The 27,992-nt window shown below is 42.8% G+C and overlaps 1 protein-coding gene across 1 annotated transcript; it reads right to left on the reverse strand.

The window, feature by feature from the left end:
• Window positions 1-288: 288 nt before the first annotated feature.
• Window positions 289-27,874, reverse strand: Chmp4c (charged multivesicular body protein 4C). Its single transcript, XM_036177281.1, has 5 exons — window positions 27,685-27,874; window positions 5,438-5,615; window positions 3,138-3,252; window positions 542-695; window positions 289-350 (listed from the first exon to the last, which is right to left on the reverse strand). Exons 1-5 carry the CDS (start codon window positions 27,872-27,874, stop codon window positions 289-291), a joined length of 699 nt encoding a protein of 232 aa, XP_036033174.1.
• Window positions 27,875-27,992: the final 118 nt, after the last annotated feature.

Below are 27,992 nucleotides of genomic sequence, written 5' to 3' on the forward strand. Positions count from 1 at the left end.
AGTAGAATAAGTGTTCTTTCAATACATATATACAAAGAATCATCTATGTGCCAGAACTAGAAATACAGTAGTAAATAAAGCAGACTGTGCCTATTCCATCAGTCTGGAAGGGTCTTCTATGACATTACCAGCCCTTTTCCATTCCTGACCGTGTCTACGCATGACTCAACTGTTACAGAAAAGACAATAACACATAGAACAGGTCTCTGCGAAGTTGTAAGCTTTGAAAAAGCATTCATGTCTCATGAGTAGTTCAAGAACTCGGGTGTCAGACGTTTCCATTTTAGCTTAAGTAGCCCAAGCCGCCAGCTGCTTGAAGTCATGGTCTTCCTCTGTCCTCCTGGACGACGCTGGAACACAAGAGTGAGGAAGATGAGTCATCAGTGGCATTTACACGTCCAGCATAGAAAATGGGTAGAAATTACATACAAGATGTGTTTATTCATACAAATCAGGTAGGAGTGATTTGTTCCGGAAGCACCAGGCCTGCCTACTGTTCCGAGGATACGTGTGGACGCAGGGCATGGGGTGGGTAACAGACCTGCTCGAGATCGGTGTGCAGTGGAGGGCTTGTTGGACTTCCTACTGGGTTGTGCCGGGAGGGAAGAGGAAGGTATGTTTGGAAGCTCCATGTTTTTCATCTTCTGATTTAATTCTTCCTGCTCCAGTTCCGCAAGTTCTGCCAGCAGCTCATCCTGAACACGGGACAGAGAAAGAATTGTGGAGTTAATGTTTCAGGAGGTGGGGTTCCCTAAACACAACAAGGAAAACATCTGTTACCCAATTGATATGTGGGAACCCACTGAAATGGAATATTTATTTTAAAACTAAGCTTTTTTTTTTTTTTTCCAACACTGAGCAATGATTAGAAATGAATATTTTGGGCTGTACAAATTTGTTGTAGTTAATCTTATAATACTCCAGTAAACAGCCATTCAAGTAATTTGTGCTGAATATATAATCTCCTCAGGTTCTGGAAATTTACACCTTGACTGTCATTTTTCCGGTACGTTCTTTTTTTTTTTTTTTTCTCTCCTGTTGAGAATCTCTGCGATTTTAATTGGAGGAAATAAATATTTTTGAGTTAATACGATTGAAAATAAAACAAGCATAGAATGATATGTTACACAGAAAGTTAAAAAAAAAAGATACCATAGTTCCTAAATCAAACAATTAAAGTCAATATAAATTGTGTGTTTAGGTGATTTTGTTGACAGTGCTGGGGACGGAACACAGCAGTACCTTGTTCATGCTAGGCAAGTGCTCTACCACTGAATGATGGTCATGTGTTTGTGTCAGTAAAATTTGAAGTTAGTATAATGTATTTTTCCTTTACAATGACCTCAGAAAGTATGGCTTAATCATACCATTCTCTACTCAATACCTATAGACAGCTCCCATCAGCTTGAGACCTTAAGAACGCGAGTCACCTCTTGCCTGATCTGAGCTAGCTCATATCTACCTACCTTGGGAATCCCTGCAGAAGTGAGTGGTAGTCAGAACAAAACTTTTCATTATGCTTCTGAGGCTGTCATAATGAGAAATTGTTTGATTACCTAAGTCAGCCATAGAGAGAAAAGGTAGGGAGGTTTGGTCTGACCTGAGGCAACACCATGTTTCTTCACAGCAAAGGGACATCTTGTCACTCACATTTGTAAATGGACAAAATGCCTACAGAATGGGATGTGGCCACTTACAGTACATTCCATTACCTCCTCCTGCCTTCCACAAGAGGAGCTGGGAAATATAGTCTTCCAGCAGGAAACTATCAGAAACACTCTAGCATATTTGTGTATCCATCCAATTAGAGTCTATTTATTCACCCATCATTCAACAAATGTATTGAGATCTCTTCACTACACAGTGCAAGGATAAATATGCCCTACATTCAGGAAGCATATGCCTGAATTATGCACACGCATGTGTATCTTATATTTCATTGTTTTGTTGCCATTGTTTGTTTTGAGACAAGGCCTCTCTGTGTATCTCAGGCTGGCTTTGAATTTTCTATGAGGCCCAAGGTTGACCTTGAATTCACAATCCTCATATTCTTCTACATAAGGCCAGACAGTAGTATTTAGGGCTTTGAAGGCCAGATAACTTCCTGTTGCAGGCTCTTCTTCCTTATTTTCTAATGTTCAGGGGAGTGGAAACCATCCTTGCCTTGAGTGCTACGCAAGAATAGGCCATGACTGATCTGACCTAAAGACCAACTCCTTATGTGTATCAGTGTTTTGCCTACATATCTGTGTGTGTACCACATTCATGCCTGGTGCCCATGGAGGTCAGAAGAGGGAGGGCATCAGATCCCACAGAAGTGGCAATGTGGATGATTTTGGTCCATGTTGTGAACGATGGGGACAGAACCCAGGTCTTCTGCAAAGGCAACAAACACTCTTAACCTCTGCCATCTCTCCAACTCCGGCCCCATATCAGTTTTGAACATTGCTAACAGCAGACTGTCATTTCCTAAGACCCTCTGGGCCACATCTTCCCTTGTTACTTGTCATCTGTCATATCATATAGAAACAGGAAGCTGTGCTATTCTGTCCCTCAGGAGTGTGGCTAAGAATGTCCTCATCCTGGACATGTGTTACTCAAATGGAACCACTGAAATTCTCATTGTGGACACCACCAACGTAACTACAGTCTTTGTCGACTATGGGGCTGATTGATATGAATGGAATGGGAATGTAAATAACGCCACCCACAATTACTTGTTTTACAGACTGAGTAATAAACAGAGGCAGCCTAACTCCTAATTTAACAGCCACAGAGCAAAACCCATCTGCTGCCTACAGAGTGACACCGTCTGTTCTATTTGGCCAGATGTGAGAGCACATGATCCCTCATAATGGGACTATTTATACTCTAACCATTAAAAATCACTAACTTCACATAACAGCATGCTGTTTTCTTTTTCCTTAATAGCTAAAAACCTAATTAAGGAGCTGTTTGCCAAACTATAGTCATCTTTCCTCAAAATCAGCTGCAAACACCTCATTTCCCTCCTGGAAAACAGCACTTCCAATAAACATCATTTATTTGTAAAGCAATAAACAAATTGGCTGCTCTATGTGATAGGAAGCTGCCCTCGATAGCGGCTACAGAACCAGATTCTTCAGTGTTGCACCTACCTCATCAAAGCCATCGGCAAACTGAACCCTTTGAGAAAAGGCTTCTGAGATCTCTTGGGCAATGTCCTGCTGCTCCGTGATATCTTGCATCAAGTCATCGATTTTGTTCAGGTCCCTGGGGAGCATTTTGTGGCAATTTTAGAATTTCACCTTACAATTACGAATCTAGACTTAATTCTATATGAAAACAAGTTAATTTCAGATGGATTCTTTAGTTATTTCAGCACCATAACAAAAGTTCCTGGTCCAATGTTCATCAATTAAAAAAAAAAAAAAAAACGCTGGGTGGTGGTGGCACATGCCTTTAATCCCAGCACTCGGGAGGCAGAAGCAGGCAGATCTCTGTGAGTTCGAGGCCAGCCTGGTCTACAGAGTGAGTTCCAGGAAAGGTGCAAAGCTACACAGAGAAATCCTGTCTCAAAAAAACAAAAAAAAAACCAAAAATTGACATGTCAAAAAAAATGTAGTGACCCTGTACAATCACATGTATTTTCAATATTTCCACCTTCGAGAAAAACTTGAAATAAAATAACTGTGAGATTAACACTATTTGTAGATCAGTCTGGGAAGTGTGTGTGGTAGCACACGTGGGACCTCCGTGTGTATGGTCCCTCTGATGGCTGAGGACCGCCTGACTAAGATAGCAAAGTAGCTCCCAGCAGCCAATCCTGAAGCACCTCCATAGAGAAACTAAGCTTTGGGGCCGGAGAATCACTTTCTATATTGTAGTAGCTCTGAAATTCGGAATCCTCGAGGGTTTTCCCTTGTAGATAATGGGGGATGGGGGGGAGTGGGGGGGTTGCTAAAGGCAGCAGGGTTTGACCCAGCTACAACCTCAGCAAATAAAGGCAGGTGGGGCCAGGCTCCGGACAGCTGATTCATGTTAGTCTCCAGGTCTACAGGCCAGGTTCTACCTTGTTTGATTAACAGTTTCTGAATCATTCCTCCAACTCAGAATCCAGGCCAAGCAGACTAGACAGCAGAGAAGTGACAGGGTCCTTCATTGTTAAGTACTCTCAGCACTGAAAGTGTGAGCCCAGTGGAACTCCTCTCTGTCTGTCTGTCTGTCTGTCTGTCTGTCTCTCTCTCTCTCTCTCTCAGTTTCTCAGACTCTACTACTGAAAAAAACTGGGAACTTCAACATATTTTCATATGTAATCAAAAAGAATTCTTTTTATCATTTTCCCACTATCCTTTATGCTCAATCCTAATCAAGTAGTAAATGTATTTATTTAAAGGCATACAAGACATGTATGATCATGTACGGGACTGAGACTAAGCTTCTCTCCAAGGAACACTCTTGTCTCACGCTCCTAAGAGACCTGGAGACCAACCTGGCTTTGCAATCTACTCCAGCACTCAGTTTACCACAGCTGTGGGGACCAGGGGTCCAATCATGCACATAATGATCTCTGAAGTGTCGGAATGGCAGCTGCTTGATACCAAGGCAAGAAGATGGTCTCAGGGAGGTCTTCATAACATCCCGACCGCTACCGTTGCCTCTTCCCCTCCTCTGGAACGGAGTCTGTATCCCTCAGCACTTACTGCTCCTTGGTCAGGAGATTACTCTCACATGCCCAATCAGCAAAGACCCGGGTCCCAGGTCTGCATTCCCCAGTGAACAGTGGTCTGTGTTCACATCTCAGAGCATTGGCTGCTGAGTGCTCGCTTCGGAACAGGACCTGTGCTGGGTGTAGCTAGCATCTCACCGAGTTCCCCCAACAACCAGAGAAAGTAAGAAGAACTTACAGGTGAGGGAACAGGATCAAGGAGAGAGAGAAAGTCATTTGCCGAGGTATAGTCAACTTTGGAAATGGGATTGCAACCAGAAAACTATAAACCCTGGCCCTAGGGATTAACACTTTATGTCAGTGGTTTTCAAATATTAGGTGGTCTCAGTCTCAGCCTGGGGAACTTGGTTAAAACAAAAGGTCCAATCTCGGTCTTAGTTCAAGGAGTCTGGGTATCAGAATGCTCTTCACCAGCTTTTTTCTAGATGATTCTCACCCACACCACTGTTCTACAGTTCTAACACCTTCACCGATGTTGGCACTGTTAGAATCATAGAATTATGCCCTTTATAGATGGGATTTCACAAAGAATCTGAGCAATATTGAAAGCAACATTCTATACTTTTTTCTTTTTTTTCCTTCACTTTTTTTTTGTCACTGTAAATTCAAAACTACCTCTGAGAGAGCATTCCATTCAACATGTTGACCAGTGATCCAATCCTATCAAAATCGTCACACAATTTCACAGGCTCTTCCCAACGTTAAGGACAAGGAGTGGGGATCACTCACATGTTTTCATGAACGGCTTTCATCGCCTTGGCTGCGAAGCCCATGTTCCGTAAGACCTCAGTGTTGGTGTGCGAGCTCTCTAGAGCTTCACGCTGGAACTCGATGGTAGAAAGCGTGCCGTCAATCTGCGTGAGCTGCTTCTCCAGTCTCTTCTTCCTTTTCAGTGCCTGCAAGGCAGCTAAGTAAGGAAGAACCAGTGTTTGTATCAGAAGAAACAACTACGCTTACTTAAGATGCTCAGACCACGCATGGACTCAAAATTGCTGAAACCTGAAGACAGAGTGCACATTAAACAGCCCTGAGACCCTTACAGAGAACATTTGTCGCTCCGCCTCTATAGCAGCTGTTCTCTTTCAAACACTCTGTTATTCTTTCTTGCTACGATCTGGCAAGTGTAAGAGGATGGAAAGTCAACTTTCATCATCACAAGATATGCCACAGAAATATTTATGCTAATTCTGGATGGGGTATAGGTCAAATACATTAAGAAAAGCCATATGAAAATTATCGCCGGGTGGTGGTGGCGCACGCCTTTAATCCCAGCACTCAAGAGGCAGAGCCAGGCGGATCTTTGTGAGTTCGAGGCCAGCCTGGTCTACAGAGCAAGAGCCAGGAAAGGCGCAAAGCTACACAGAGAATCCCTGTCTCAAAACAAAACAAAAAAATTATCAATCTTTACAAGAGGAAAGGACTTTAATAGCTGTCAAATATAGCCTCGTTTTCTCGAAGGCAAATTTACTAAGACTCAAAGAAATGCAGTGGCTTGCTGAAGGCAGCCAGCTTGTAGCAGCTAGAACCTAAGGCTGAACACCTAGATCTGAAGTGAGTGAGTCACATCTAAGATGAGTGTCCTAAAATCAGTGCAGCTGGAGTGCTGCTCAGGAGCCAGACAGCACTCTGCTGAGAGGGTAGAGCACTGCTTCTCAGAAACAAGATCTGAATAACCACCGCCCCTTGTCCTTTACCTGCTTCACCTGGAAGCCACAAAACCATGAGGGTCCTTTTGACTGTGGTATCCTGTGAGATACCCTCTCAAAGGGCTCAAAACATCCAGTTTGCCAAGGCATTTGGGGAAAATCCAAGAAGAGAACAGTAAAAGTATGCTATAATATCTGTAATATACAGATAAATAATAACTAAGCCAATTTGACAAATGAAGTCTGTGGTGATATTTTGTTCGTGATCTAACAAATAAAGCTTACCTGAAGATCAAGGTGCAGAGCTACACCACTAGTTAGCCAAAGAGGCCAGGTAGTGGTGGCACACACCTTTAATCCCAGCACTCTGGAGGCAGAGGCAGATGGATCTCTGTGAGTTCAAGGCCACCCTGGGCTACACAAGATTGATCCAGTCTAAAAGAGAAACAGCCAGGCAATGATGGCTCACATCTTTAATCCCAGCACTTGGGATCTCATGCCTTTAATCCCAGCACTAGGGAGGTGGAGACAGGAAGTGAGTGATATGGCTGGGCAGAGAGAGGAATGTAAGGCTGGAGGAAACAGGAGCTCAGTGCCCTTTCAAGCTGAGGATTCGGTAGAGGTAAGAAGTCTTTCTAGTAGCTGGCTGTTCTGCTTCTCTGATCTATCAGCTTTCACCCTGATATCTGACTCTGGGTCTTAATTATTAAGACCAATTAGAATTCATGCAACAGAAGTCAAGTGGTTTGTGGATTCAGAAGGAAACAGGAATGTTATCACAACAAATCTCTGAGAAGAAAACCTCCCAAGTCTGCATCGGTCAATCTGTTTTTGTAGATCCAATGGCTTTGGTTATTTATTCCAATAATTTTTCCACTGTCATTTCACAGACACTCAAACAGCCATGACCTCTTGGTGGTTTTTACTAGTGATTGATGTAGCTCTGTTCCTTCAGCCACCCTCACAAATGACCCAGTAACTGCCTGAAGCAAGGACCTGGGAGAAAACAAAGGCTTACTTACTGAAATCCTCCACCCTGAGAAGGCCACAGAATCAAAGGCAGAAAGCCAAGAAGACAATAGAGGTGGACACACACACACACCATGCCATCTTTGTATCTGAATTCAGAGTCCACCTTAATAGCAGCAAGGTAATATGGTTTGTGATTCCTCAGATAGTACAAAGAAAAATTAACCCAAATGCAAACGGGTAAGCTGTGGCATAGTAGGAGAAGGAAAAGGTCAAGCAAACAGTGAAAGTAATATAAGAACCAAATGAAGACACTCAGTACTACAGAAGTCAGCATCCATGCTGGCAAAATACAGAAGAGATCGTCATTGACTTTTGTGCAAAAACTTCTTGAAAAACCCATATACAAAAAAATACCCCATCTCATTTTATCTCTTTTACCTTAAGTTCCATTTTACTTTATTTTAAATTAGTATGTTGGCCTTTTTTTAAATTATAATCTGCCACAATAATTTTTATGTAAATCTCTATTTCAAACATGGTTTGTTAGCTTATTTGGTTATCTTTGAGGCAAGATTTCTATATGTAGTCCAGGCTGGACTGAATAATTGACAGCTTATTCAATAGTCACTATTCAATACATATTTTAGCCTCATTTATTGTAATAACTTTTTCATTATCTGATATGATATTCTATGCATCTTCTGCTTATTATACTCTTTGTCCTCTTTTTTTACTTTATGTGAAATTATAAATATCTTTGTTCATTTCCTACTTTTTTTTGTTTTGTTTTTTGTTTTTTGTTTTTTGAGACACAGTTTCTCTGTGTAGCTTTGCGGCTTTTTCCTGGAACTCACTTGGTAGCCCAGGCTGGCCTCGAACTCACAGAGATCCGCCTGGCTCTGCCTCCTGAGTGCTGGGATTCAAGGCATACACCACAACCGCCCGGCCATTTCTTACTTTGATTACCTGAGATATACAAAATTTATTCCTCTGATGGATTATACTTGTATTTACATTTAATGTATTTGAGGAGTTTTATAATCCTGTTGAAAATTAATTAAGATCCATATGTTAATGTTTGGAAATTAGACTCTCTTGTCACAGTCTACAATATCTAATTAAAATAATTTAAAATTTACTTCTATAATCCATCATTTCAGAGGCAAGAGGGTCACAAATTTGAGGAAAGCCTAGAGCATCATAGTCAGTTTTAAGATGAGATGCTCCTGTTCATTAAAATACATTACTACAAACAACAATCAGCAGTATTGTTAGTTGAGGATTATTCATCTTTTTATCCCTTCAGTTTTAAAAGACTTGTTAATACGCGAATTAAACATCACAGCTCCAGTTATTTACACTAAATGACAGTGTTTGCTGTCTCCTATTTTCTCATTACTGCTCCCTGTATCCCACATCATTCTCATTCTTAGATTCAAAGGAATTTTCTGGAGTGAGTCTTCTTTGTTCAGGAAAGTATTTTCACACACACACACACACACACACACACACACACACACACACCCCTAATATATGTAAATGTATAAAGGTGGATACATAAAAATTCTCTGAATACCTACATGTCTAAAATGTCTTCACTTTACTTAAAAGTTAAATGTTAATTTAAAGTTTCACAGACTCCTTCATTAAAACTATTTCAAGAATTTTAATATACTATTCCACCGTGTCAGGGTAGTAACATTCCAAAAGTTCGTTTTAATATTTTCCTGATATTCTTCTGAAAATAGTTAATATTTTATTTTTACCTAGAAGTTATGAGAGTTTACCAGTATATGAATAGGCATTGCCTTTCTTTTTTTAACTAACCATAGGCATTACCTTTTTTTTAAACTAACCATCTAGTGGGTACTCCCCCCAACACATAATCCCCCCAAACTCCCCACACCCAGGACTGAAAGTCAGTGAACTCTTCCTTGTTTCTGGGGCGTAGGCTCAGGCACTCTCGGGGTGACAGGTCCACTCCCTCTTCATCACCACAGGCTGCGGGGATGGTACTGACTCTGGGGTCGGTCACACGCAGATCAGAGCGGTACTTTTTCTTGCAGTCCACATGCCTGACTCTGCTTAGAGTAGCCCAGGCACTCTAGTCGATGGTGATCCTCACGTAAGAAGTAGCTGGATGTCGCTGGCCCCATCTCCATCTCATGCCCTCTATGACCCCTTTGCGGTAGGCCCGGGCTCCACTCCCACAGTCTTGCAGCTAATCAGCCCACTGTAGCATAAGGAGTTGCCTTCCGATTACTGGGGTCATCTGCTTCTTCCTCATTCATTGCAGATGTGCAGACATGGCGGTGGTTCTCGATATGGTGGCTGGATACTTCCATATTGTAGAGCCAGGTCTACCTTCAGTTTGAGAAAATGGTTTTCTATTGTGTCCTTCGTTCCTTCTCCTCTGTTATTCCTATGTACTGTCTTCTGAAATCCTTATTTTTTATTAGCTATATATATTTTTATTTTATTAGCTATATTTTTTATTTTATTAGCTAAATCTTTGCTCCCTTAGTGAACATTCTCTTTTTTTGTCTCTCTTTCAAAATCCCTGTAAGTCTAAATATTGTCTTCCTTAATATCTCTGTATTTTTTTATAGAAGTCCTAGGACGCCTTGACTCTGTTCTCTAGATCCCTAACTTATCTTCAGCTGTATTTGTTTCTGTTGATTTTTTAAAAGTATTTTGCTTGTTATGGCACTAGTTTGTGTTTCAGTGGTAACTCTAACTCAGTTCTCATCCACAACCAATATCTATAGATGTTTGAACACGGTAACGGAGACATAGTTTACCACAGTATATAGCTTGCTTATTGAACTCTCATCCTTCTTAAATTTTCTGGACAAATGCACATAGATACAATATGGATCACTCCTTATTTGCTCTAGCCTTGGCAGCTTTGTTGAGTATGGTATCAGTGTACACTTCTGAAGTCTTAATGGCCTTTGTGGCAAAGTTGCAGATTTCTCTGAGTACCTGTGAGGTCCTGAAGACCACTCATGGATGCTCTTATGAATATTCATGGTGTATTCCAGCATCACTACCTCCTTGATAGAAGAGCAACCCTTCTTTTTCTCAACATGCTTCTTTGCAGGAAGCTTTCTGGTGGACTCAAGTTGAAAAGAAAGTTGTTTGAGTTTTTTGAGATAGAGTCTTGTTGTGACCCAAGCTGGCCCTGAACTCCTGATCCTCCTGATTCTGCCTCCCAAGTCATGATGTTAATATATACCACCACACCTTGCCTTCAATGATGTTTTTAATTTCAAAGAACATTTCCTAGTTTCCTAGTTGCTGACTAATGGCAGCTTGCTCTTGCCTCACAGATGCAATGACCTCTTCAATCTTCCTACATGCTAACAAAAGCTTGATAACCTTTATATTCCAAACATTGTCTGTCTTCTGGGACCACTGCTTGCTTTACTTAAGATACATTTTGTTCATGCAACTGCCTTCTCTTGACATTCTTGTCTTCTACAGGTTTATATTTGTAAATTAAAGATTAGAGAAGAGTACGTTGTGTGTGTTGTTATATCCGAGCGCTCCTAGAGTAGACCATAGTCCTGTGCAGGAAGGGCCATGCTTTCCGTGCATGGCAGGGCATAATACACAGCTGGTGATTCCTGCACTTGCTATTAGAGGTTTTCCTGTGGGTTTGGGATGTTTTCACCTTCTTTGCAAACACTAATGTTCCTCCCTGCCCTCCCTGCTCCCTGCCCACCTGCCCAGCTGGAACTCAAGGTCTACTTAGGGTCTGCTTTCTCTTTCCCTCTTCAGATGTGGTCTTGTTGGAGGAAGTGTATCACTGAGGGTTGGCTTTGAGGTTTCAAAAGCCCATGGTAGGCCCAGAGTCTCTCTCTCTGCCTGAGGATTGGGATGTAAAACTCTCAGCTGCTTTACCAGCACCATGTCTGCCTGTGTGCTGCCATGCTCCCCATCGTGACAATAATAGACTAAGCCTCTGAAATCGTAAGCAAGCCCCCAATTAAATGCTTTATTTAGTAAGGGTTGCCTTGGTCATGGTGTCTCTTCACAGCCAGACTGGGGTTAGGTGACATATATAAGATTTGTGACATTTGATCCTCAATGAATAACAAGAGAAGGCAATAGTATTAGCTATTTTACAGGAGGTGAAATGAATGAGCATTAATTGAAAATTTCCATAACTCTCTGGACCTGTATAATAGCACAATACCATAGGAAATATATGACCCTCAAGCCTGGAGTGTGAGTCTTCTATGACTTTATAAATATCTGCTCTTGGGAAAGTCATTCCCTCATTTTAAATTTCAGTTTGCTAGTCTAGAAATTAATATTAAAAGAGACTAGGGAATTGAAAGGATTAGTGATAAATTATGAAACCACCTTATATACTCTTTGTGTTTTATTTAGCTAACTAAATATTTAGCTATCTATATAACATCCCCAATTAATGAGTTTGTACATCTTATTTGTAATTACTACTGACAAACTGCCCATTGCTTTCAGGATAACTTCCAACATGAACACAATATGATAAAACATCCCCATATTTCCATAGGTACAACAAACAATGCTATTCAGCAGAGTATCCTAAGAAGCTAAACTCTAAATGCACACCTCTATTGAACACCTTGGAAGTAGAAGCCCAGTATATCATCCCTGTCTTATCAGGCTGGTTCAGGGTTTGTGCTTAATGAAATCTCAGCACTGCATTTTGTCCCAAAAGTGTTCTTCATATTTTAAAGAAAATTTTAAGTTCTTCATTAATAAAAATGACATGTTTATTATTTTAAAACACCTATAATTATTCTTGAAAATCAAGAAATCAAGAATTCGGTACAAGAGAAGCTTTATGGTCTGTGCCTGGGATTTAGTCCTGTCTCAAGCACTTAATAATCTGGGTGCATATTGACCTAGGTGTGTGATCCTCTTTAGTTTTATAACGTTCCTCTCCCAGATAATAAAAGCCACACCCAGAGGACAACAGAACACTGTGCTCTGGAGCATGTGCTTTCAAATCTCTGACTTTATATAAATTGTGTAGTTGCATGGAAAAGAGACATCGAGTTTTTAGGCATTAGGCTAAATAAATATGAAAAATATCCATTGCAGTGTCTAAACATTAAGATTTAGAACATCATGATCATTTCCTTCACGGGTAGTCAGAATCCCACAGATGGAGCTACAAGATACAACACCCAACCTTACCCATGTTATTTATCAGACACTATTTTATTTGCATGCATGTCCATGTTCACCTATGGGGGTGCACACTTGCCACTTCATGCATGTGGAGGTCAGAGGGCAGTTTTCAAGAGTTGGTTCTCATCTTCCACCTTGTTGAGGCAAGGTCTCTCTTTTTATTCCTGCCATATACAGCAGTGTAACACAGGCTAGCTGGCTCACCTGATTCTTCTGTCTGTGCTTCACATTCCCACGCAGAAGCACCCACCGTTCTCAATGCCTAAGCCAACATGTTGTTTCTTGCATTCAAAATACTTGGGAGAAATGTGAAAAATTTCATCTGGATTTGGCATCTCAACTCTGTACTATAATTCCTGATTCTGCAAACTGCAGATATGCCAGAGTCCCAAACTCAGAAGTCAACTAGAAATGAAAATGGGTGAGGCAGAGAGAAAGTAATTCAAAAAGCCAGCTTTGTTTTCTCTTTGAGAGAGAGTAAAAAGATTCTGTACAATGATGATGGTGATGATGATGATGATGGTGATGATGATGATGATGATGATGATGATGATAGTGCCGGGGTGGCAAGACATGGCACTAGACATGGGCCTCCATCTCAGAACACTAAGAGGCAGGGCCCTATGACATGGGAGTATAGCCTTGTCTTAGCAGATGTAGCACAGCTGGCTCTGTCCACTGAGGCCACTCAACCATGTGTTCCAAAGAAGCCAGGCATCTAGATGTGCATTCAGAATTGAAATTTGAATTGTTTATCTTAAACCTGTGTGAATAAAGCCAACAGCTTCTGTGTTGTTGAGTCTAATCCCAAGACACTTGAAAACCACTATGGCTTTTTCCTAGCACATTAAAGCTTCTCTCTCATTCATTAAGACAAGAGCTGTCAGTCCCTAAAAGCCAAGAAGTACAAGTCAGTCTCCTTGAGCTGATGTTACATGGAGTGATGACACCACTGATCCAGCTGGAGTAGCCTTGATTTGGGTTCCCAGTACACAGTATGAGAAACAACTGTCTTGTTTTTTTTTTTTTCCAGAGGCAAACAAGAGTGACAAGCAAGCATTGCTCTGATTTGGCAAAGGACACTCTCGGAACCATGTAATTTAACTCACTTTGAAGGTCTAATTCAATCTTCCATTCTCCTGCGGTGAAACCTTGACAATAGTCTTTCTACAACAATGGCACCTATTGTATTCTCTTCTGGGTGAGAAGCAGCCAGGGGTTTGTCTCCTCCCACAGCAGTAATGTGCCCTAGGCTGGAGAGCTGCAGAACCCCTGCTCCAACAGGACACCTGCCGGGACATTTCAACCACTCACTGGGGACTGAGGATGAAATGTAAGAATTATCCACGCAATCCAAAATTAAACCAGTCTACCATGTCGCCAAAAGAGGAAGGTTTTCAGAAATCGGTGTCACATAATTTAAGACAGCAAAAAAGACTTCATTCACTTCATTGTTCTTATTATAAGTAAGACATCCTTCTAGGCCTGGACTGCTGCTGGGGCCCATGTCTGGGCTCATGGCTCTGATGCAGCTGTGGTTTCTGTTGATGTCTGTGGCTCCTGATACCACCAAAAGCAGAGAGGACAGGGCTGTTCAAAGTTGGCCTGCCCCTCACTGGCTGCAACCCTAGGGAGAACTGGCCCCGCCCTCACTGGTCAGCACCATAGAGCTGATCCTGTTCTCAGGAGTATGGGTGAACTGGCCCTGAGGGTGTGAGAATGGGAAAGCAGATAGCTCTCCTCTCATAGGCTATGTGGTGGCATGGATGAGGGAAAGATGTGGTGATAGTGTGTTCCCCAAAATAATGTGCACCCTAATAAACTTATCTGGGGTCAGAGAACAGAACAGCCACTAGATAGACACAGAGGCCAGAAAATAGTGGCCTAATAATCCTAGCATTCCAGAGGCAGAGATCCATCTGGATCTCTGAGAGTTCAAAGCCACACTGGAAACAGCCAAGCATGGTGGCACACACTTTTAATCCCAGGAAATGATGGCAGGAAGCAGAAAGGTATATAAGGCGTGAGGACCAGGAACTAGAGCCTGGTTAAGCTTTTGGGCTTTTAGCAGCAGGTCAGCTGAGATCCATTCAGATGAGGACACAGAGGCTTTCAATCTGAGGAAACAAGATCGGCTGAGGAGTTGGCAAGGTGAGGTTGGCTGTGGCTTGTTCTGCTTCTCTGATCTTTGAGCATTTACCCCCAATACCTGGCTCCTGGTTTGTTTTTATTAACAAGACTTTCAAACAATTCCTGCTACAGAAAGATGCCCTCCTCCCTTCCCTCCTCGCCCCTCACCACCTGCAGCAGGTGGGGAACCTGACCCAACCCCTCACCAGCTGCAACACTCAGGAAAGCAGGCCCTGCTCCTCACCTGGGCAGCACAGTAGGCCTGATCCTGTTGGCAGAGGCGTGGGTGAGCTGGCTCTGAGGGTGGGAGAGTGGGATAGCTGGCTACACCCCCTCACCTGTGGGGTGGTTGTGGGGTGAGGAAAGATGCCCTGCCCCCTCTCCTCTACTGCCTCCAGCTGGCAAGAGAGGTGACCCTCCCCCTTACCAGCTACAACACTCAGGAACGTGGGCCCTGCACTTCATCTGGGCAGCACAACAGAGGAGCACAGTAGATGGTAGAGGTGTGGGTGAGCCAGTCCTGAAGTTGAGAGTGTGGGAGAGCTGCCTCCCTTACCCCTCACCACCTGGGACAGATGAGAGAGCTGACCCTCCCCCTCACCACCTACAGCACTCAGGAAATTGGGCCCAGCACCTCACCTGGGCAGCACCCTAATGATTTCACCCTATGGGTGAACTGGCCTGAGAACATGAGCATGGGAGATCTGGTCCTGCCCTTCATCTGCCATATAGTGGTGCAGACAGGGAAGAGATGGCCTCCTCCCCACCCACCCTCTGCCAATAACACCTGTGGTGGGTGTGAGAGGTGGAGCTGAGGTCATAAGAGTGAGAGAGCTGACCCTCCCCCTCACCAGCTCGGCAGCACTCAGGAGAGTGGCCCCTGCAACCTGCCTGGGCAACACAGTAGAGCTAGCTCTGATAATCTAAGTGTCGGAGAGTGGACCCTGAGGGCATGAAAGCAGGAGAATTGGCCCCACCACTTGCTCATGGCTGCAAGGTGCTAACTAGCTGGAGTAATCACCCTGGTGATTAAGACAGGGAAGAGTTGACAGGCTGACCAATCCTGCAACTACCCAGGCCCAGAACCAGGGTTATGAGTTGGACCACCCCAACATCCACCCCATCTATGATCTGCGGGAGCATGGGGTCCTGCAGACCCAAAGCTGCAGGATCTCCACAACACAGGGCAGCAACAGGATATCCAAGAGCAGTCCCAGTGGGGGCCCAGCATCGATAGTGTAGCAGAAACCGGAGGCCTTGAACCAGACCAATGACTCTCTGCAATGAACAATTACAAGTAAAGATGTAGAGAAAAGGGTTTACTACATGGCTCACACTGTGTCACACCACAGCTTCCATGACAGGATTTTTCCTTTCTTCCTTTTTTTCTTTTAAAAAAAATCTTAAATTTTATTGGGAGGGGTTGCAAGGGCAGAGGGTAGATACAATACAAAGGGACGGGGAAATGAATGAGGTTGACATGCATGATGGGAAAGACACAAAGAATAATTAAAAGAAAGTTAAAAAAATAAAAAGTAAGAAAACTTGACTTTAAAGGTTAGTCTGTTCCCCTTCATCCAAGATGTATAAATAGGGCCATTTTTAAACCATAAGAACCTTTGAGGAAGCATGGCAATGGTGGCACACACCTTTAATCCCAGCACTTCTGGAGGCAGAGCCAGAAAGATCTCTGTGAGTTTGAGGCCAGCCTGGTCTACAGAATGAGATCCAGGACAGGCATGAAAACTACACAGAGAAATCCTGTCTCAAAAAACAAAAAACAAACAAACAAACAAACAATAAAAGAACCTTTGAGGAGCCAGCAAATGCAGTAAACATAGGTAGGCCTGTTTGTGAACTATTCACCTGCTTGCCCTTCTCTTGTCCAGGAGTGGATGATGAACTCTAGGGAAGAACTCAATAATGAGGCTCCGAAAACTCAGCCAAGTTAGGAGAGTCCTTAAGAGACAGATGTCATACATGATTGTCATGTCATCTTCTGATTTTTACTGGAAAGTCTCACGATCATGTTTTATTGGGGAATTTTAGTGTGAGCCCTGTACTTACACATATGCAAATTATTGACTAGGAAATGCTTCCATAAGTGGCTCATGGCTTTAGTTCCCACAATACAATTTAAACAGTACTGTTCAAAGTCATGGGTGAAATTCAAAACAGCCGAGGAAACAATATAAAATTTAAAGACTTTTGCCTAGGATAATCCCATTATGAATTTTCTTGAACTTTTACACTTTCAATAAATGTTCTTTATTCATTCATTTCAATCTCTTAAGTACATACTGAGTATCTACTGTATGCCTGGCACTGTTAGGCTCTGAAGAACAAAGAAATAAGTGATGATTTCAATAAGGCAAGACACGAAATTGGCACTTAATCATCTATTCCTCATTCCACAAGCCATACACATTTATTATGGATGGGGTGGGGCTCAGTGAGAGAGGATTTGTGAAGTACTTTGGAGGCCCTATGGAAAAACAGGGGAGGTGGCATTTATTACAAGTATGTAATGAGCACTGTGCCCATGGGTACTAACATGCATAAATGACATTTGGTCTCTAGAGACAGAGAAGATGTAGTGGAGAAAAACAGGAGAGATCTACAGGGTAGAGTGGGCACACAGATATTTCAAAGCTCTCTACACATGTACTCAATGTGCTGATCAATAAAATGCATGACTTCTACCCAACTGCAAATCTCAGACCAATGTGAACTTTCTGGCTTGGATATATAGGAAACCAGGAGCTATATACCTTGAAAATAACAGCAAATCACACCAGCTGGTCCCTATGTATAACCTACATATTTTCAGAGGGCTCCCCGGTAGTAAATTTCATAAAGAGGGTAAATATCAAGCTTTAAAAAAAGAAGCTAGACCACAACAGTGATGTGTGGGTTTATGTAATGGGAAGATAGATGTGGGGATGGAAAGAGAGAACGAAACTGGAAAAATAAACGAACAGTATTCTGAGGCAGGAGCACTTGGAAGTGGTATGTTCTGTAAGCAAACCACTAATTCAGAACCAATTGTAAAACATAAGTGATTGATTAATATCGCACAATATAAACCATTAGAAAGCCCATGATCAGTACATTCTTTCATTTTCAGAGAGAGCACGCGCGCGCAAATGAACCAAGAAAATTGAAATTATTTTCTGATAAAAATGAAGCTTATGTCCTCATTCTAAAGATGAGATCAGATTATCATGGAAGAGAATATTAGAGGAGGTAAATCTAAGAGAGAAAATTCATGATTCAAAAAATGCTATTGTCCTCTAGTTGTCAAAAATGTAAGCACAAAAGACAAATTTCAAATGCCCAGCAAAATTCTCTTTCTTTATAATTAATTTTTTCAGAGACCAATTGCCAAGCAGGTGAAGTACTCAGTTATTGGAGCAACATACAAATAAATTAATTAAAATCTGCTTGATAGTCTTTGTAAAAAACCAATTAATTGTTTGACTCCAGGCAGAATACATAACTAACTGGAAGTGTTTGTTTTTATTTGCTACTAGTGTTATTCATAACCTCACAAATTAGTAAACTTTATAGATTTAAAATGTAGGGGAAATGTATGAGTATGAAACTAGTGGATATTCACAGAAAAATGTCAGGAATAGCAATTGTGCTTAACTTTACAGGGGAGATATGCTTCTGGATGTAATATACTTGGCATATATAACAGGCTTGTATAATCACTTTATGCATATTTAATATGGTTCTATATTGTGATTGTAAAGAGTATCACAAGAAATTACAGTTTTAAAGTACAAAATGTTTAACAAACACTTGATTGAATAATTTAATCAGTAGGGGCTGGAGAGATGGCTCAGTGGTTAAGACCACTGGCTGCTCTTCCAGAAGGCCAAGTTCAATTCCCAGTAACCACATAGTGGCTCACAACTGTCTGTAACTCCAGATTCAGAGGTTCTAACAATATCATCTGGTCTCTGTGGACACATGTGATGCACAGGCAAAACATTGACACATATAAAATAAAAATGAGTTATAATAATTGTAATAATTTTATTATCCTAAATTTCTATTCAAACCTAGTATAAATATGCAAACTTTACTTCATTTAAGACAGATATCAAATTTCAACCTTTTTAATCAAGAATTTAACTTCTAATTAAGATTCTCAACTCTACCAGAGAATGATTTCCTTTTCTTTGCCTGTAATTTTAAAAGTCAATGTTCATGCTTGCTTGCTGAGTGTTTTCTGTCCCGGAGAGTGACTAACTGTGTTGGGGTTTTGCGTCCAAAGCAGGCTGCATTGAGGAAGTGGGGAGGGCGTTCCACAGAGCTGTGGAAAGAAGGCTTCTCCCATCCTAACGCACTCCCAGCTGCTGCAGGAAATGCCTACAAGTCAGGAATGCCTGGAAGGATGCTTAGCAATGATGGGCAGAGTCGGTGGTGCAGATGTCACATTAAACAATGACCTCACAGCTTTAGAATGGGTCCTAAATATTTCCTTCCATGCAGTTCGTTCCCTGTGTACCCCAGTTGTGTGAGAGAAACAGCCAACGTCTGTGATGCAAGAGAACCAATCTGAAAATGGTTTATTATGTATTAAGCTTGCTTTCCCCCCCCCTTTATGTCTCCTTTTTTATTTAAATGTTGAAACTGTTTGTGTGCTTGTTAGAACTACCAAATAATAATCAGAAAAAGAGAAACTATAATAACCAGCTTCTACTAAATATGAAGGACCAGGTAATTTTACTAAGGTGAAGATCTCAGGCACATGATTTTTAAAAATCCCCAATGTTATCTGTTATTTCAAGTATCTGTGCAGTTTTATCCCTAATAAGTATAGTCACATGTACTTATGACTACAGAAAGAAAGAAAGAAAGAAAGGAAGGAAGGAAGGAAGGAAGGAAGGAAGGAAGGAAGGAAGGAAGGAAGAAAACTGTGGTGATTTGAATAGGAATGGCACCCATAGGCTCATGTATGAGATGTTTGGTTTCCCAATGGTAAAACTGTTTAGGAAGGATTAGGAAGTGCAGCCTTGCTAAAGGAGGTATCTTACTGGGAGTAGCTTTGAGGCTTCAAAAGCCCACACCAGACCCAGTCTCGCCCTCTCTGCATCCTGCCTTTAGATCAGGATCTAAGGTCTCAGCTACTGGTCCAGTGCCATGCCTACCTGCCTGCCACCATGCTCCTCGACATGGTAACCACTGAAACTGTAAGCAAGCCCCCAATTAAATGATTCCTGCCCTAAGTTGCCTTGGCTATGGTGTCACCTTATAGCAATGGAACAGTAACAAAGACAAACATCAAGACAGATCACTGATGCCCACTTCAAAACTGACCTACAAAGTCAGAATCATAAACTCAAAAAAATGGAGTATTAGGTACCATGCCTTAAAGGTCATTGGCTCAAATATACTTTTCTTTTCTATTAAGAAACTAAGTGTTCTGCCGGGCGGTGGTGGCACACGCCTTTAATCCCAGCACTCGGGAGACAGAGCCAGGTGGATCTCTGTGAGTTCGAGGCCAGCCTGGGCTAGCAAGTGAGTCCCAGGAAAAGGGCGCAAAGCTACACAGAGAAACCCTGTCTCGAAAAACCAAAAAAAAAAAAAAAAAAAAAAAAAACCTAAGTATTCTGAATACCAACAAACACAATGGTAACACTAAATATACCCATGAGTAGCTCACAGTACCCCTGCCACAGCTTCTCAGAAGTGTTTAAGGTTTATGATTATGGTACAATCACAGCGTTAGTAATAAATTTTCTACTTAATTCTGACTTACTTTGGCTAAGTCAATAAAATGCAAAACATTATAAATCAAAGAAAACTACAAAAATTCATGTCACACAGATTTGAAGGACTCAAAAGTCTACACTCAGAGAGGCTGGGAAAGAACATAGCAATTGCTAGAATCCAATCGGGCTTCCCAAAGACGAGAACTACTAAACCAACTCCATGGCTTCTTTTCTTGGCGGCATACTGGTACAAGGGAAAGCCATGGGCTACCCATGGCCTTCTAACCCAACCCACAACAGAATCATCCAGAAACAACTGAGCACATCAATCCTGTCACTCATTCTCAGTCTCTTTGGAACAGAGTCTTCTGGTGAGTCATTGTAAAAAGCTCTCCAGTGAGTCTGACGACACTAACACATTATCAGTCCATTGAACGGCATCTGTGAACCACACATGTGTGCTGATGTTTTAGGTTGGGAAACATCATTTACAAGGTATAGAGGGTGTGACTAGATAAAAGAAAATTACAGAAATAAGATGACAAGGACCAGAAATATAGCTCAGTTGTTTCGTATCTAGATGAATAAAAATCTCTCATCAAGTGTTGATCTGCCAGAGGGCCATTGTAAGGCGTGGCCGAATCTTAGATGGAAGGTGCCGCAGTTCTGCAGCAGCCATCTTGGAACGAGGTCTCTCACAGCGTGCCACAGGGCCTTGTCCTTGCAGATGTTTTAATAAATATTTATGCAACAATGAAGAAGTCTGATATAGCTGGTTCAAGTAAACGAAATAGTACACATAAAATACGAATTGAATGTTTTTTAATTCTAAGACAACTGGAGATGTTGTTTAATAAGAATAAATGTTAAATACTAGACATAAGCTTAACATACTGATTTGAACAAGGAAAAGGGGTGTAAGTAGGTATGGGAATTGGGGTAGTTTGAATGAAAGCGGCTCCCTGTAGTCTCATAGGGAGCGGCACTATTAGGAGATGTAGCCTTTGAGGGGTGGGCTTTGAGGTTGCAGATGTTCCCGCCAGGTCCAGTGTCACTCCCCCTTCCTGATGCCTGCCTGGAAAATTCTTGGCTACCTCTCCAGCACCATGTCTGCCTGCGTGTAGCCATGCTTCCTGCCATAACGATAAGGGACTAAACCTCTAAACTGTAAGCCAGCCCCAATTAAATGCTTTCCTTTAGAAGAGTTGCTATGGTCATGGTGTCTCTTCACAGCCATAGAAACCCTAAGATAAGGATTTTTGCCAGGGGTGGGGGTGGGGGGGGGGGGGTGATGGCAGTGGCGGTGGCGCACCCCTTTAATCTCAGCACTCAGGAGGCAGAGGCAGATGGATCTCTGAGAGTTAGAGGCTAGCCTGGGCTACAGAGTGAATTCCAGACAGGCTCCAAAGCTACACAGAGAAACCCTGTCTCGAAGAACAAAAAAAAAAAAAAAAAAAAGAATTTTTATTTATTATTTTTCTCTCTCTCTCTGCATCTCTTTCTCTCTCTCTCCTCTCTCTCTCTTTCTCTTTCTTTCTTTGTGTGTGTGTGTGTGTGTGTGTGTGTGTGTGTGTGTGTGTGTGTGTTAGAAGCTAACTCGGGGTGCTAATGAGGCCCCGTAAGGAGCTCCTCACATGTTTCTTCTGGAGTAAACAGAGGGGATGGAAAGTAGACATTTCTCATCCAGGCTTCTGAATGACAACAGGAGAAACAACAGAAGAAAACAATGGCAGTCAGTCCCCCAGTTTAGTGGCCCGCTGAGTCACAAGTCACAGCTTCCTAAGTTTAGTGGAGATCAGCATCACTGGCTGTGCTCCACGTTCAGAGTGGATCTCCCCAGGTATCTGGGAGCGAGCATTTTAGTAAGCATCCAGACAGAGTACAAATGCTATGGTCAAAGAGCCACGGGCTTTCTCTTCAGAAAGGAGGTCATCAGGTAAGCTACCTCTCCCAGGAGGCTTTCTCGTGCTCCTGCAGTTTATGGCTGTCTCACTTTACCTGAGCTGTGTGTGCGTTCGTCCTCACAGGACTGGCATTCAACCAGCTGACTGCTTGGTAGCTCTCTTGACACCCATGACCCCAGTGTCTGCGCTGGGAGAATTTGGCAAAGACAACTATACTACCAAGTTAAATCAACAGTGCAGAGGGCCCCCACGTACCACTGAGGTAAGAGTGGCCTGTGTCCACAGTCCCACTCCATACGGATACAATCCCAGAGGAAGTGTCTGCATCTGGATTCCAACAGAAAATTCAACCTTGTCCATTCACAGCCCAGGATCCAAAGTGAAATAGCTTGTTTCCACAGAGGACTCTGCTTGCAGATTCATTCCCCTAACAAGACCCCTGAGGAGGAGAGCCAAAGGCTCAGCGCCATATTTCTCTGGAATCATGTAAAATGCCACCGGAGGGGTTTTGCCCAAATCCGCTTACCTTTTCTTGTCTGTTTCTATCAGCACGCTCAATGCGTATGGCCTACAGATAACCCTCACGTGGACCCACACCATCTCACATAATTACATACTTGGAGTTCCTGCTCCAAACGTGTGATTTGGGGCCCGGGACAAGATAAGCAGCAGGGCCAGGACTAGTCAGGAGAAGGAGCCACAAAGTCATCAAGCCAGGGCAGCACTCACTCCGAGGGTCACAGTACCCTGTCCCAGGCATTACACCAGCCTCTCTCTAGGCCCAGCATAGTAAGCCAGCCTTGGCACAAGAAAGGTCTTCAAGGGAATGAAAATGGGGAAGTTGAGGCAAGGGAGACTTGGAGAAGTGACTACTGTCCTCAAATATATAAATAAATGAGATGGAGCTTTAGCCAGTGCTGTTCTGGAAGACAAGATGTAAGGCAATTTCAACTTTATAAAGTTGTTACAGACTGGGAGCTGATTGATGATGCTTTATCCAGTGGTGTCCTCATCCACACAGCTCTGAGTGTCTGTGACATCACTGTCATATGAGAAGGAACTAGACAGGCCAGCTGACTGGTCTGGGGACATCAAAGCTGCAAAGTTACAGTGGGGACTGTATCAAAGCAGGGCTGACTGCTCTAAAGCCCAGGCTCTGAACTCCCACACCAAATACTCCGTGTCAAGTTATAACAATTAAATTGGAATATTATATTTTAGCAGAATCCCCCCATCTATCTGGGATGTTATAAAATAGACCTTAAGAAGAAATAAGAACAGACACCTCCAAGGGTATTGCCAAGCCAACATGTCAGCAGGGGTTTGAAGTATGTTGAGATACCATGCACTTCAGCTTCGGAGGCCACCAGCCTGGGGCACCAAGAGTTAGGTTGCTTGTCCTATCTCAAGGAAGCATACCAATACTCATTGTCCTTGGATGGGAAAAGTCCAGAAAGCTGGGGAGAAGGACAGACCTGAAATTTCCACCTCATTAATACTAGAAAATTACAATGGACTGAGATTTCCCACCCAGAACTAGGCATCAGGGCAGCATCAGCTGGAAGCCGTTTTTTGAAAACCTGATACCTGAGCCCATTCCAAGCAGTTAGCTCTGAATCCCTAGGGACAAGACTCCAATGTTCAGGTGACTTCAACAGACAGGCAGGATGAAACATTGCTCTGGGTGACATGGCAAAGAATTAAGTGATGTATAATAAGTCTGATTTGCCCAAAACAGACCACTAGCCATAAAGCAAGAGTTCCCATAACCTGAATAAACTGCATTTAAACATCTCTGGCCTCCTAAAGTTTTTAATTAAATTATAACTCTTGTCTCAACTGTTCACTCTTTGGGACCATGAGGTCCTTGACTATCATGATACCCCAGGTGCTGCAGAGCCCATTTGGTTGTGTTCATAGTCACATTTTCTGGTATCTGGCAATGATAACCTCTAAAGAAGTTAAGGTCAGAGGTCAGAGTTAGTTACTTCTGCATTTCCTCACTGCTAGTTATAACTCAACCAATTTTCAGGAAAAACAGATCGGCATGTAGTTGTTAAACAAATATCCAGCAATAAGTTGGCAAAGCAATTTGTCTATCTAATTTATGAGATCAGTGTAGCCCTAACTCTGTCTTTCTGGGTGCTCCAGTACACCATGATTAAAATACTGAGGCAGGCAGTGACAGACCCCAGAATGTGCCCTATGGGAGGAACATCCCATAGGAATCTACCTCACCCAGTGACCAGACACTATGGCTGATTGGAGATCAAACAGGTACCATGCTGATACTTACTTATGGGTTCGAAACTTTCCCATCACCGGTTCAAACCCTGGGGGACTGAAAAGTATCTCTGAACAATTGTAGTCAACCCACACATCTTTTAACATGTGTTATTCCTATTTAAAAACTAGCCAGGAGTGGTGATGCATGCCTTTTATCCCAGAACTTGGAGGGCAGGGGCAGGCTGATCTCTTTGAGTTCAAGGTCAGTCTAGAACTACACTGGTGTTCACTAAACTTAAGAACTTATAATTTGATATTCAAAGGACTGGTAAATTGGAGGGACTCTTTTCTTCCTATTTCTCTTCTGTTGTTATTCATAAACCTGAATGAGAAACATCTACTTCCCATGCCTGCCCTCTGCTTACTCCAGAAGAAACACGTGAGGAGCTTCTCATGGGGCCTCATTAGCATCCTGAGTTAGCTTCTTAAGGAAGTTCATATGGTTCTTATTATACATATTATTTGGCATGTAGTTCAAAGATTGGGCTTCAGAGAAGTCTACCCTGGCTTGATTTATTGTCTAAACTGTTGCATAGAGAATTCTAGGTCTTAGATAGATGATAGATAGATAGATAGATAGATAGATAGATAGACAGACAAACAAACAAATAAATAAATAGATGTTACTCATCTCGCCAGTAACACAAAGTTCCCTTTGGGTACTCACAATGCTGCCAAAGCTTCTGATGGTGTAGAGACATTCATCATTGGAGAACTTGTGGTTTCTGATGTCATGCTCCCCGGCCATTCAGCTAGGATGCTGACACATTAGGTGACTGGCTGTAGAAGCAAAGCTTCCACTGAAAACACACTGTATCTCTCTGGTTACAGTGCAAATTACAGCTGTAATTTGTGCAGCACATGGACCTTTTAGCACTCAGTGTTGTAGCATCTTATTTTCCTGTATGTCTGAAAGCATTCCTAGAGGCTAATGGAAGGGAATGGCTGCATGTCTAGGAAGTTATCTGGTTTATTTGGGAGACACAATATATTGACGGTGCTTCTAATGCACAGACTTGTGACTGAATTCATCCCAAAGCTTATATTAAAGATGGTCTCATGGCAGCCAGCCTCTGCTCAATCCCAAGGCCACAGGGCCCAGGCTTGGTCTATCAGTGAACTCACAAATCTCAATGATAAATCAATTCTGTTTCCAATGAATTACTTGCTCACAAGAGCATCTGTAACTTTCCTATGTAAGGAAGCTGGATTGGTACCCAGCATTCCATTCAAACATTCTGTCCTTGTTCATCATGTGATACACTTTAGGAGAACATCTCTGGAAACCAATATAACCCACATTATGTTACATCTCATTCTATATGATCCATATTGTGTTACATTTCATGCTCCATAAGCAAATTCACTGAGTTACCACTGGAAACAAAGGTACACACAGTTCCAAATAAACGACAAGGTGTCTGCGCTGTGACAGACACAAAGCAAGACCTACGAGTGCACAAAAAACTAAGAGGAAGGGTGGAGTCACAGCGTGACCACTGACTTTTTAGCCAGCCATAATGGCACAGTCTCTGTTTAGCAAGTGCCGCCGAAGAAGTTCCCAAAATACTTTTCAACATGGAATGAAAATAGAAACCAGTCCTTAGCTCTAAGCCGTACTGCGCTGTGGCAAAAGTTACAGACAATAACAGAGAACAATGAAACTTGGCCTCTCCATCGCAGGTAACAAGAGCATGTGTAGCCGGGCGGTGGTGGTGCACGCCTTTAATAACAGCACTCGGGAGGCAGAGCCGGGAGGATCTCTGAGAGTTCCAGGCCAGCCTGGGCTGCCAAGTGAGATCCAGGAAAGGCACAAAGCTACACAGAGATACCCTGTCTAAAAAAAAAAAAAAAAGAGCGTGTGTATCAGGCCCACTTTTATAAGAGGTGGAATTTTCAAGGTCAGTTCCCTGAGGCATCACTGCTTTCCAGAGCTGAACAAAAGAGGCATCATAAGGATGAGCTAATTCTTCCCAAGGCTTCCCTGTGACTAACCTGGACTGGGGGTGTGGCCCAAGGGTAGAGCACTTGCCTGGCATGCATGAGGCACTGTGTTCTGTTCTTGGTATCCCCCCCCAAGACCACAGAAGATGAAAAAGAAAGATGGAGAGAAGAGGATGGCATGGGGAGAAGGAGGAAGGTTCTCTCCTTCCCCCAAACCACTGATGCGGTAAAGAAGCCAGACGTGGGGTCACAATTGCCACTTCGAGTGAGTGAAAATCACTTCCTTTCCTCCCTGGGTTTTTATGCACACTGCAGGTGCTGGCGAGGCCTATTCCTATACAAAGCACTATGATGAACAAACTAGTGAACTCTGACATAGAGCAAAAGGTTCAAGGCGTGACAGCCTCACCAACAGTCATTATTGACTCAAAGTCCTTCGTGTGGACTAAAAGCCAGTGATAAGAAACTTAACATTTAATTCTCTGACTCTGTTGTTTTGTTTTTTAAGATTGGGCTACTCAACAGACAATGGAAGTTTTCAATAGCAGAGGATCAAGTAACCAGAGTATATTAGACCACACTTCCCCAGAGATTTATTTACACATAAGCTGCATGTGTGACTTGAATATAAACATACAGGAGAAATTTGGTATGTATAGTAATAGAATCAACAGAGCTGGGCTAGAAAGTGGGAAGCCAAGGATAAAACCCAAGGGGATCCAGAAAACGCAGTCACAAGTTAAACTTCCTTTGGATGCAATATTCTTACAATTCCAAAATAATACACAAAATGACGATGAGCAAAATATCACATAAAAAAAGAGTTTTGATAAAGAAGTACCATTAAAACCCAAGACATGAGCCCAAGACAAAAGAAAATGATCAGCAATACTCATCCCGACTTTAAAATTTTGATTTCTGGTTCATCCTAGATTGATTTAAATCATTTAAATATTACATACAAATGTTGCTCATCGAGATTATTGGGATTTTTGGAGCTGAACATAATGCCTGCCTGGCAGGTGCCTGGTTTAGGTCATCGCATTCACCAGGCCCTGGGGGTCAGGTCAGTTCTTCGAAAGGCAAACCAGATGGCCTAGGGGGACACAGGCGCCTAGCTGGAGATGGTCCCCAGGGTAGGAGTGGGTGAGAGCGGCCTGGCCTGGGACACAGCCTACCTCGTTTGTTCTGGGAGCCGTGCTTCTTGGCTAGGGCGAGCTCCCTCTGGATTCGGTTCTCCAGGTACTCCTGCTTCTTGGCCAGCATCTCCTCGGTCTCCCGGAGGCGGGCCAGGGCCTCCTGGGGGCTGGGAGCGGCGCGGGCCCGGGAGGAGCGGGTCCCTTTAAACAACTTGCCCAACTTGCTCATGGCTGGGCAGTGGGGGGCGAGCGGCCCTGCGCGCTGGGGACAGGTGAGCCGCGCACCGAGCCGGCCGTGCTCCTGGGAGTCAACAAGTTGTTTCGGCAGGTGACACCCACTCCCGGGC

Source organism: Onychomys torridus, chromosome 2 (assembly GCF_903995425.1).
Source record: "Onychomys torridus chromosome 2, mOncTor1.1, whole genome shotgun sequence".
NCBI classification, from domain to species: domain Eukaryota; kingdom Metazoa; phylum Chordata; class Mammalia; order Rodentia; family Cricetidae; genus Onychomys; species Onychomys torridus.

Bases quoted from the DNA above. Each gene is read 5' to 3' on its own strand.
- Chmp4c (XM_036177281.1), bottom strand. From the start codon at position 27,874: ATGAGCAAGTTGGGCAAGTTGTTTAAAGGGACCCGCTCCTCCCGGGCC. The intron at 5,616-27,684 runs GTAGGCTGTGTC...TTCCTTACTTAG, and splicing joins CGGCTCCCAGAACAAACGAG to CTGCCTTGCAGGCACTGAAA. The intron at 696-3,137 runs GTAGGTGCAACA...TCCCGTGTTCAG, and splicing joins TTGCCGATGGCTTTGATGAG to GATGAGCTGCTGGCAGAACT.